The following is a 12,862-nucleotide window of genomic DNA, read 5'->3' on the forward strand; positions in this document are numbered from 1 at the left end:
ACTGGCTTATAGATCTTATTATTGTATTTGTTTTTAGGAAAAATACATATAGAGAATCATACTGATTTTGCAAACAGATATGAAGGGGAAAAAGTTGGTCAGATTTCTGCAACCTTGAGAATATCCCTTTAAATCCATTAAATGAATATATTTTATGAATTCAAGATGTTTTAGTATTGACTGCAGGTATTGTGAATGGTCCTAAGGCCCAATCCAACACCTGAAGTCAATGGGATTTGGATCAGACATGCAGTAAATGGTCTAAAAAGCATATTTTCATAGGATTACCAGTTCATAAAAGACTTACTCTGTAGCCATTATTTTGTATGCAGTGAAAGCCAATATATTTAGCTTTTCTATATTGTTTGCTTTCTGTTTCTTTTGGATTATGATTAACATTGTCTCTCATTTCTGATATATCTTGTCACACAGCTCCAATATGGTAGCAAGGAAGTAATGACATAACTGGTCTGTTCATAAAGTGGTGTGTTCATCTAATGAGAGTGGTAGTAAAGCCACATTTCTTGACTGTCCTGCTACCTTTTTACTATATTCTGGCAGGTGAAAGTGATGTCCTCCATTCTAGATGTATACAGTCTGTTTCTTAATACCAAGCAAGGCTCCCTGTTTCACAGCACAGCAGAAGATTATACGGCCTAACAAAGACAGCCATTGATCACTAAAATCTAGAGGCCAAGTTAGACTAATCTTTCATTATAACTCATAAGCCCCCAAACCCTAAATACCTTACCAGTAGTTACCTTCAACTTTTGAATCTTTAATGTTCTGCTCATAATAAAATGGTCAAAATAACACAATTCTATGATCACAGTAAGATCTCTTTTCAGAGCAACAGCCGTGTTAGTCTGTATTCGCAAAAAGAAAAGGAGGACTTGTGGCACCTTAGAGACTAACCAATTTATTTGAGCATAAGCTTTCGTGAGCTACAGCTCACTTCATCGGATCTCTCTGTAAGATCTCTCTGTCTCTCTGTGTGTCCAATGACTTAACAGGGCACTTTTTCCCTATAGAATAGCTTTTAATTAAATTAAAATAGATCATATCAAACATGTTCAAACAGAAGAAACAATGTTGGTTAATATTTGTCAAATTTAGGAGTCTTAAGCATCCATAGATGTTACTGTTGCCGAAGACTGTGTAGCATTCTTCAGTAAACCCAACAAGAGTGTTGATAATAACTGTACAAGGGAAAAGATCCAGTATGGTGCTTTTGTTGAGTGTGAAACCCTATACTCTGGAATTCTTTGCTACTGGACATCAGGATGAATTATAGTCTTGCCACTTTTAGTATATGATGCAAGACCCACCTCTTTATTCAGGCTTTCCCTGGTATCTAAGCCACAGGTTACTTTTCGTTTCTTTACATTTGGCATTTACAAACTGATGTTTGAAGTGTAAAAAGGCTTAGATCATTTTTCAATGGGTCTGTTATGCTCAGTAATGTAGTTAGGTAGAAGTTTAATGTCTATGATGCAAAAAGTAATTACCAGCTACATTTGAGATGACCTCTTTGAGCCTTTCCCTGATGGGAATTTGATCTGACACCACCCACCTCTTACTAGTTTTTTAAAAAATGAATTTATAAGACTCTAGTCCGGTGTGCTGGACATTGCACAAAAAATTGCAAACAATCCAAAATACTGCCACTGACCTACCCCCATCCATGACTGTCTACTTCAACAGCTTGTTATATCAAAGGGAAAAAATTCTTCACAACTCAGCTCCTAACATTGCCCATGCCCCAGCCCCTCAGTTAGATCTCTTCATCCCCCAATCATCCATCCCAAGGAGAATCCTCAGTAAACAAGCAGGTCTTGCAGCACGTCCTGAAGGTCACACTATCAAGTTTTCAGCAGACCAACTCAGGAAGCAAGTTCCAAAGCCAAAGAATCATTCAGCAAGAATGTCAAACTAGCAGCCCTGTCCTATTCATACTGCCAGGGGACAGCTAGCTCAAGTGCCTCAAATGACCTCAGTTGCTATGGTATCACATCCTAGATTAGCAAACAATCATGCATGTGCTGTGATGGGAAGAAGGGTGTGAAACTCACTCCCCATGGTGGTGCCTCAGTCCATCCTTCCCCACTTTTAAACAAAACCTTCCCCCCCCACCCCTGCCTTTGTCCTCAAGAGCTTTAAAGCATGATCATTGTTGGATCCTTATTTATAGCTTCCATGCCTCCTTTTTTTCTTAAAGAACTCAATATTTACTTTAAAAAAGTAAAGTGAATGATCTTGACAGACCCTAGAGACTATGCAAAAGCTGAAAGTCTTAATGTTCAAAGCACGTATCCATTTTCTGCATCAGATCTGGAAAGAGTCCTAGAAATAGTGTGTTTTGTCAGTGTCCCATCCTGGGCTGTAGGTTCTCACTCTCTTTTTGTTATTCCACGTCACACCTCTCTTGTTGATTGACAGGTTTTTAAATGGTTTTAAATGGTTATGGTTTTTAAATCCAAACTCATATTAACCGTTGGGCAGTCCAGCGCACCCCCCCCCAACTCATGAGGCATGCAAATCCTTTTCCCCTTCCTAATCCCCAATTAGGGACCACGAATCATCTCTCTTGTTTATATTCCTTCCTTTCAGGTAGCATATTTTGCCATTAATTTCATCACCTTTCAAAAGAAGCATGTTGTTAGACTCAAATACAGTACATCTGTTGTGAGGTTTCAGTCTGCTGCTATTAAAGTCAGGGAGAGTTTAACCACGGCATTCAACAGGAGTAGGATCAAGCCCATAATCAGCAATTGTACTGAACATAAGAACGGCCAGACTGGGTCAGACCAGTGGCCCATCTAGTCCAGTATCCTCTCTTCCAACCATGGCCAGGGCTGGATACTTCAGAGGGAATGAACAGGACAGTGCAATATTTTCAATGATCCATCATCCCTTGTTGTCCAGTCCCAGCTTCTGGCATCTGTGCATTAGTAAACAGTCTGGGTTTGCTATGTGAAAGAGAGACAAACGCAGTGGGTATCACACATAGCCAGACTGTAAAAATGTAACTTTACCAGTGTTCCCCCATCCATCCGCTTATATGATGGTTGTGCGCTCTGTTACCCTTCCCAGCCCGTCTGCTACCTCAGCAAGAGCCATCAGATGCTTGCGCAGCACAACCACACAAAGAAAAGTGATCTCTGGAGGAAAGGCGTTCTAAGTCAATGGAAACAGACCTTCGTGTGTATATTTTTTTAAAATGTAACTTCTGCTTTACTCCAGGAAGTAAAACATTAGGGCCTGAGTCTACAGTCATTTTTCAGGCAAAACATTATTGATTTCAAAGTGAATTTTTCCTGGGCAAGGACTGCAGGGTCAGAGTTGTAATTTAAGGGATGTTACATGGTTGGTGAGTGTAACAGCTACAGTAGTGTCTCTACTTTTCTTTCTGGGTAGCACATCAGGTGAGACAGATATACACTATACTAGGCTATATGTTGCACTAACTCTCGGCTTTCTAAATAGTCCAGAATTTCTTTCATCTGTTTCTGAGCTGTTAGTCATCTCTGTTTTAACACGTAGACCTATTCCTAGGAATGTCACAAAAATATCATGGATACAGTGTACTACTCATATTTTATATGGTATCTAAATAAATGAAAAGTTATGGTAATAGCACGGTATACCGGTAGTGCATTACAATTTTATTCGTTTATCACTTTGCATATATCACCTTAGGCTTCAAATCTAGACTATCAGGAGTTACAAATTTTACCTCATTTCTTTAAACATTTTATTGACTATAATAGACAAATAGAATAACAAGTATTTCATTTTACCATCAGTGAAATGTTTTCTGTTCATAAATGTTATTTATTTCTGATAAACCACAGCATTTGCTTAATCTTTTTCAGGTCTATTAGATGTACTTAAAATGGCAAACAGTTGAGCTATTTACTACAATAGCATGACAAGTTTATTTGTCTACAAGGGTGCTGAAAAAGTTCAAGCTGCACTTTGTAAAAGATCTTAGTTAAGAAAAAAAGTTCTATCTGAACTATGTTTTGGAAGATGACAAACTATATAAACACAGAATTCCATTAAAACTATTATTGTATTTTTCACACACCCGCTCCCCCAAAGAAAAATTTTAAAATATTTTTTACAGTTCCTTGGGCTAGATTCCTAATCGTGGCTGGTTTGTCATAAGAATTCGTAAACATTGTCTTGTTTTGTAGATAGAACCTGTTCCAAAACCCATTGATATCAATAGAAAGACTCCCTTTGACTTCAGTTGACTTTGGATCAGGCCCTAAGAGAATTCATGATGAATAGGGCCCTACCAAATTCACGTCCATTTTGTTCAATTTCACAGTCATAGGCTTTTTAAAAATGTAAATTTCATTATTTCAGCTATTTAGATCTGAAATGTCACGGTGTTGTAATTTTAGGGGTCCTGCCCCATAGAGGAGTTGTGAGGGGGGTTGGTAACTAGTGGGAGGGACAAAAAGGAGGCACCAGCTAAAGGGAGGCATGTGACACCACCCCCAACGTGACCCCCTCACACGACTCCTCCCTGCCCTGCTCCCCACATGACCCCCCCATGTGACTCATCCCCGCCTCCAGCCTAGGGACCCTGCGCTCTCCCCGTCCCCTCCCCATCCCACGTTATCTGGCCGGGGGTGAGGGCTCTGCTCCAGTCCCCCTGGAATGTGTGGAGCCACTAATGCACTGTCCCAGGCAGCCTCTGGCCCCGCTGCCTGCTGGAGCCTGCTTGAGAGAGCTGCGAGCTGCACCAGGCAGCGTGGCCAGAAGAGGAGGCCGGAAGAGGAGAGGCTCTGGCCCTGCCTTTTCCCTTCCGGCTCTGGCCCTGCCCCTTCATCTCCCCACCTGCTGGTGTTGCCCCCCTCAGTGGTTTGGGGAGGGTCATGTGACCCTTCACCCTCTCCCCCACAGGTCACCTGCTGGCAACAGCCTGCCTTCAGAGCTGAGCAGCTGGAGATTGGGGGCTGCTGGCCGGGAGCCCAGCTCTGAAGGCAGAGAGAGCCACTGCCAGCAGCAGCACAGAAGTAAGGATAGCCTGGTGTGGTATTGCCACCCTTACTTTTGTGCTCCTGCCTGCAGAGCTGGGCCCAGTCAGCAGCTGCCCAGCTCTGAAGGCAGCAGCGCAGCAGTAAGGGTGGCAATACTGTGACCCCCCCCCCTAAAATAACCTTGTGACCCCCCCCTGCAACTCCCTTTTGGGTCAGGACTCCCAATTTAACAAGTGCTGGTCTCCCCTGTGAAATCTATATAGTATAATGTAAAAGCACACAAAAGGCCAGATTTCACAGAGGGAGACCAGATTTCATGGTCCACAACACGTTTTTATAATCATAATCCTGTTGTCATGAAATAATTGACTACTTTGGAGAGAGTGATCAGCCTTAAGAGTGAAGCCAAGGTTACTTATCACTTCAATAACACAATGATAGTAATGCATTCTGAGAAAAGTTGCAATTGGTATTAATCATATTAAAAAAAATAAGTTGTTAAATAAATTAATTGGGAACAATTTCAAACAAGAATAAATACCAGTACGAATATTCCAATTCTGCAGTGTTGTATCATGGAATAATTACCCCAGGAGAACCATTCTTCTTGGCGGGGAAGAAACAGGTTTATAAAAAGCATATTCCACTGGACATTACCTTCCACTCCATTCCTCTCTTTTTACATTAAAATGTATTTGCATGTAAAGTGTGTATTCCTTAGTTGCTTTTAGATTGTACTAGCTAGTGTCTCATGACATACATTGGCTATGTCACATGAGCAAAGAAGGCCAAATTAATCAAGAATGTAGGAGCTAACATCAGAGTTATGCAAAGTCGAGGCAAGAATTAAAACTTTCTCATTAGACATAAAACCATGCATATATGTGTAAAATAAATAAATAAATAAATAAAACCTTAAATGTATGCAACTCCCTTTGTCAAGGTGACTCAATTCCTCTCAAGAGGTGATCTGCATCTCAGAGGATCAGGTTTAGGTTAGTTTGATATAACCTGGAGACTTATTGAAAGAACAGAGGTATCACCGTGTTATCCATTTTATTTTAAAATGTATACCTTATTGTAAACTAGATTTCTATTCTGAATTGGTACTTAGAACTTCAATACAGGCTGACACTTGGCATGCAAAGTCTAAGGGGGAAATACTAACTCTGTTGAAGTCAATGGGACCTTTCCATTGATGTCAGTGGGTATGTCTACATGCAATTAAACACCTACAGCTGGCCCATGCAGTTGACTCGGGCTTGCAGGGCTTGGGCTAAGGGACTGTTTAATTGCCATGTAGACTCCCAGGCTCAAGCTGCAGTTCGAGCTCTGGGACCCTTCTACCGCACAGGGTCCTACAGCCCAGACTCCAGTCCAAGTCCGAATGTCTACACCGCAATTGAACAGTCCTGCAAGCCCAAGTCAGCTGGCACAGGCCAGCTGCAGTTGTTTAATTTCAGTGTAGACATACCCACGCAGTGGGGCCAGGATTTCACCCTTAGAACCAAATAAATTATCTATGAGCATAACCCTGTTGACTTTAAATTCAGCTTCAGCTGAGTTACACCAGCAGAGAATTTACCCCTTTAAATAGAAATGACGTTTTTAACATTACCAAAATTCAAAAATATAAAGGTGGCCATTTTTAAATTGCAGAAATTCCCAAACACTGATATTTCCAGTACTGGAGGCTTTCAGATGCGCAATTTAAAAACTTACTCTTGTGATGCAATTAAGCTAGAATGTACTGCAACCATTTTAGATATTTTTGAATACTTTTTTTAAATGGCTGCTACAGTTTAGTGCCCAGACATAGCAGTACATACGTAAAATACTTTATTAAAACTAATGGTTCCTATAGAGTAAATGGCATGCCTTAGCTAATGTCAATAGGTATTTGTGTAAAGGCACTGGTGCGTAATAATACATAATAAAACATAATAAGGCACTGGTGCGTAACTAGTCTATACTTGATAATTTTGCCTTTTAGAGTTTCAACATATGTATATATATATAATGCTATGTGGGTGGGTTTTTCCCTGTGTTGAAAAACACAAATATATATATATATGTTTTAGCTTCTTCTGAAGCTAAGTTTGGAAACTTTTATTCTAAAAGTCAATTGCACAATTTGACTAGCTCCACTATGTACCCTAGACTAATGACAGAAGCCAGTCATATTTGTTTGTGCATATTAACATCACACATTAATTATAATTTTGAAGTGGTACTGGATCCCTGCCATTTACTTTCCATGTGCTTCTATTTCTTACATATTTTACATGACTAAGGATTAAAACATCATCTTGTCATCATTATGAACATAATTTCACCCAACAAGTTCTCTACTTTGGTGTTAGCAATTAAGTGCTTACTTCTCTTTCTCTCTCTCCCTTAGTTGCACAGTAAGGATTTTTGAATGTATATTGCCATCTAAGGTAAGCTTTCATATGATTCTTGCATATGAAGCTTATGTCTGTTTTCACGTCATACAAAGCCTGCCAAGTATGGCATGATTTTCATTATGTCATTTAATGAAAATGTTTTAAAATCAATAATTTAATCATTTGAATTTATATTACACTATCCTTAAACTAACAATTAACTCTTAATCTTTCCAATAATTGCTTGTTATAGTAACTCCCTTTAGTGGTACATCCACTTACTTTCTGCTAGTGAAAATGCTTCAACTGAATTTAACAGAGCATGAGTTAGGTTAATTACTTACCATAGAGAAAATACAAGTAACATAAGAGCATTTTTCATCTCCAGTCAATTATTTGCATCTAAGGATAGACTTCTAAATAAATGAGACCATTTTTACATCAGTTAATTTTATTTAAAAATGAATGATTCTTATGAAAATTTGCATTACACAAGTTTTAAAGAATGCTATAAAGCATGCCATTTTTTGTCTGTATTAAACATTTACCTAAGACTGGGAAAGCACAACTCCAAAAGAGTGAAAAGGTTAAATGATGTAGCTCACTTACTTAGAGTTACAATTAAATAATGTCTCTTTAGTAGGAGAATGTTGTTAATGGATATATTGGCTTGTTCTAAATTGTGTAAGTAGAATAAAATTATATCCATATTGGATCAGTCCGTTTAATCTAGCTGAAATATACAGTTTGCTCGGGTAAAGAGAATGATGTGTTCATCTTGAAAATGTACTTTTGCTTTAAAACTTTTGGTGTGCTACAGAAATGCCTCAGAAGGTAAGTGTTATTGGGGTTGGTTGTGTTTGCATCTTGCAGAAGTGAACATCCATGCAGACTTATAAAAGGTACAGTAGTAATGCAGTTTCCTTATCACACATACCTACCTTCCCTATCGAGGAGGGGTGAGCTTTAATATTTTTAGCAAAATATTTGCCATTTTCCCACTGTCCCTCTCTGCCGGTTCATGGGGTACCCAAGACTGAGATACACCTTTTTACCCCCTGCCTCTAATGAGAGGTAGCCTTGTCTCTGGTGGTTTAGTGTTAGCTCTCTAACATCACCAGCCTGTTAGCCACTCAGGCACTCTCCTCTGGGCTAATCCAGTGCTGTCATCATCTTGTAGGTTATCATTAGGTGCACCCTCGTCCCCAAGTCCCTTTGAATCATTCTCCTGTGATATCCAGCTCCTGACATTGGCTACTCACAGAAATCCCAGGTCCTCTGCTCTTAGAGGAGCAGTGTACCCCAGTTGACTAGTTTTACCTTAAACCACTGCTCCTGTAAAATCACGCAGTATGTGTGAGCACTTACAACAAAACAAGATTTGGTTTATTTAAAAAAGGAGAATTAACTAAAAACAAGAGAGAGTAGTGGTACAATACAAAACAAAATCATAAAATGCAAAGCTGGGTCTAAAACAGACCTGGTATTGTCCTGCACACAGTGAAAAAAGTAAAATTTTCTCATGTTTCTAAATATATTAAAATCTATTTTAAAGGTCTCAGGCCGACCTGTGCCCTCCATCACACCAGGCTAAATTCTGAATAACTCCATTGTCTTCATGATAGCCCCAGGTTTACATTGTGCCAGTGTAACTAAAAACAGGTTTGGCCCTATCTCTTTACCCATATGGTGCCAGATCCAAAGCAATATGCTTTCCAAACCCTGGAAGGCCTGAGAGGCTGTGGCTGTTGACTGTGCTGTAGGATGCTTATTTAGTAGACACCACGGCCTGTCAAAGTTCCAAAGCAAGCCCAACTCCCCAGAGACAAGAAACAGAGCTTTCCAGAGGATTGGAAGGGACAAAGCAACACACAGCATGGTGAGACCCCCCCAGCTCTTATTGGGACCTGTCATCTTTGTCCAGCTTGTCCTCGTCCATCCCTCCATGAATGCAAGTCAATGCCACACCATTCTATTTTGTTGCAAGCACGTTCTTTCCATTTCTGGCCAAAGAGTTTTGTCATGGGATTGGCCCAACGCGTTTTCGGTCTGCCAGCGGTCGCTTGTGGTCTCTGGTGATCCAGTCACTGATGAGGATTGTCCACCTATTGTCTTGTCTGCAGACTACATGACCCACCCATCTTTGCTTTGCATCATACATCGCTTGCACTACATCGGTCACCTCTGTACGCCTTCTGATTTTCTCATTCGGTATGTGATCACGGAATGATATCTTACACATTTGCCTTTCCATTGCTCTCTGAGTGACAGCGAATTTTTCTTCCTCTGCTTTCATCATTGACCAGCTTTCCATTCCGTATATCATTGCTGGCAGAACAGTGGAGTTAAACAGTTCTTTCCTTTTCTTTATGGGCAGTTCATCATCCATTAGACATGTCTTTATTTTGTTGAAACTTGCCCACCCTGCCTTTTGCCTCCTACTGCATTCCCCTTCGAATGAGTTGTCTCTGCTCAGCTGCTGACCCAGGTAAATATATTTGTCAACCTCCTCGATTTCTTTCCCATTTACAGTGACGATTTCTTCTGCACAATGCTCGTTCCATATCCACTTCATCTTTGACATGTTCACTTCCAATGCGATATCATGCGAAAGCGTTTGCAGTTTCTGCAATTTGTTCTCCAGTTTTGCCATGTCCTTTGCCAGTATTACACAGTCATCAGCGAAGAGAAGATGCGTTAACTGTTCTCCGTCAATTCTGATTCCTTCTTCCCCGTTCAGTTTCTTGAACAGCGACTCCGGTACTGCTGCAAACAGCTTCAGTGAGATTGTGTCACCTTGTCTGAATCCTCTGCATATAGTAATAATGCAGGGGACATTGAATAATGTTATCTCTGTTGAGCAATTGCGGTTAATTTCTTCCAGCAGGTCAATGTATTTCCGGTCAATTCCAAGTGTGTTGAGTACAGCATTGACCTCTACCGAGTCGAATGCCTTTTTGTCATGGACAAATGCAAGACACAATGGTTCTTTGTATTCCTTGCATTTTTCGATGAGCTGCCGAACTGAGTGAATGTGATCAATTGTCAAATACCCTAAGCAGAAACCAGCTTGTTCTTTGTTTTTGTGCATTTCAAGATCCTTCTTAATCTGATTGAGTATGACGCATATGAAGACTTTATACACTTGTGAGAGGAGTTTGATCAGACAGTAGTTGCTCAGTTCTTCTGGATCACGTTTTTTCATCAATAGTATTGTTTTTGATTTTTTCCATGCATCTGGAACACGCTTGCTATTGATGTAGATGGTGAACTGCTGCGCTAACACTTTGAAGAGGGTATCTTCCCCTACTTTGAGATATTCCCAGCCAAACATCATCCACTCCCGGACTTCTCCCTTTCTTTATGTTACAAACTGCATATTCAATTTCTTCCCACATAACGTCAGGAACAACTTCTGCAAGAAAGCAAAATGTATCACCTTAAAAAAACAACCCACAACTACCGAGATATGTCTTGACAATTCTGTTTTTCCTCAGAATCAAGGAAGTGAGGAAATGGGGGAAGCACATCCTCAGGCTTCACAGCTCTCAAAGATGAGCTCTGACAGCAGTATTTGACAGTATTCATTGTGTGGCGTGCCTATTGCCAGTTTGGAAGGAGCATATGCAGTGTACCCATGGCTCCCCTCCAAATATTGGCCCTGCAGTCTTTCCACGCACATTAACTCCCCTCCACACAATGCAGAAGAGGAGCATCTGGCCTTAGTGATTTCCTTAAGGTCACGGTATCAGAAAAAGATGTCTCTTTTAGGACTTGTTGGCCCCCACTCCTGTGCTCAAACTATAATAAGGGCCAGTGCCATTTGAAGGTGTTGAAACTAAAATGAAAGCTCACTGCTGAATCTTAGGAGAGGAGATTTTTTACTATAGAAACAGGAATAATACTCATGCCAATTCTACTTCATTTATTTGAGAATTTATGGTCAAATTTTCAAAGAACTTTTTGAAAATCAGGCTACTTATCAAGCCTAAATATGGGCTTCAGAGCCTAAATTCAGGCATCTATTTTTGAGAATCCTGGTCTTTTTGTGCAATTCTTTCATACACATAAATAAGTTACACATACTTCAGTCAAATTCCAAGAGGTATAGTAAATATTTTGCTAAATGTTTATTATAAAATCCAGCACTAATAATGTGAATCTGTACTTCTTGTCTTTTTTCTGCCTGTCAAGTGTTCTCTGCACTGGACTTTCTTAGTCAAATTCTACTCTTAGATACACTTCGTGCAACTCCATTGAAATGAACAGGGTTGTTTGGGATGAAGCTATGCATTGTATATCGGTGGGGTTGCACTGGGTGCAACTGATGACCGACTCTGGCCCATTACAGGTGAAATACGCCCCTTTGCAAGGGGCCAGCACAAGTTCTATGCACCACTTAAAATGCCAACATAGGACTTAAATTATGAGTAACCTTTGTGCTGGCCCGTTGCACAGGGGTAAATTTCACTGTGTGTCAAGAGAAAATATAACATAGGGACTGACTAGATCTCTGTCACTTAACTGGGTCAATATTTTTCACAGAGAGCCAGAAAAATATTTTTAAAAATCTGCTTCTCTTGGTAATTTTAACCATTCGATTGTCTTGTTTCTTGTCCATAGGTGGACTTTCATTCTTCAGACTCTTAATGCAAGGGGTGCCTCCACATATCATTCATTCATATATGCAAGAAATGCAAGCAGGCAACCCTGAGGGAAAGTGAGAGCTCATCCACAGTGCTTTCCCGCCACTGCACTGGAAACTGATAGCCAGCGTTTTAATTCTTGCAATAGCATCACAACAGTGTGCCTCCCTGCTTTTTTCCCCCCTTCCTGCTGCTGAAAATAAAAGTTACGCATGGATTGTTTTGGGGTTGAAATTTAAGCCAAGACACATTTTGTAACGTTCAGCATTGTTTTCTGTTTGATAATGTGTTTTGTTTGTTTTTTAATGAGAAAGAAGAAGAAGCTGTGTAATAAGCATGAGAAGACAATCTTCTACTTTGTAGGGTTAGGCATATTTTTGTCAGAGTGAAAGTAGACTGATCAACCAGTTGCAATCCAGTAGGGCCTTGACATACATACCTCTTTTGATAATGGATCTTATTAATCTAACAGCAGTTCAAAAGAATACGGTTTTGCTATAAACTGACTATTTAATACACGTGCATTTAATGGTCATTTCAGTTGAATATTTCTTCATCTAGAAGATTTATATTTCTTATGACTCACCCACAAATCAAGTTTCTTTCAACTGAAATTAAAGTGTTTTATTTAATGTACAATAAACATGAAGTGTTTAAGACCTACCAAAATACTGTTTGATTGTTATTTTACATTATCTCACCATGTGATTATTTAAGAACATAAGAACGGCCATACTGGGTCAGACCAAAGGTCCACCTTGCCCAGTATCCTATCTTCTGACAGTGGCCAATGCCAGGTGCCCCAGAGGGAATGAACAGAACAGGTAATCATCAA

General features: G+C 40.0%; 1 protein-coding gene across 1 annotated transcript in view; it reads left to right on the forward strand.

Annotated features, from left to right (window-relative positions):
* The window catches only part of MYBPC1 (myosin binding protein C1), a gene marked incomplete at its 5' end in the record, with an annotated part of 70,368 nt that extends 57,793 nt beyond the window's left edge, over positions 1 to 12,575 (forward strand). Inside the window, one exon of the mRNA XM_084631260.1 lies at positions 12,005 to 12,575. Within this exon, the coding sequence (XP_084487386.1) occupies positions 12,005 to 12,105 (101 nt within the window). The 3' untranslated portion in view covers positions 12,106 to 12,575. The remainder of the gene's footprint in view (positions 1 to 12,004) is intronic.
* Between the last annotated feature and the right edge of the window lie 287 nt (positions 12,576 to 12,862).

The sequence above is a fragment of the Lepidochelys olivacea genome (genome assembly GCF_965140295.1).
Source record: "Lepidochelys olivacea isolate rLepOli2 genome assembly, chromosome: 1".
Classification (NCBI taxonomy): Eukaryota; Metazoa; Chordata; order Testudines; family Cheloniidae; genus Lepidochelys; species Lepidochelys olivacea.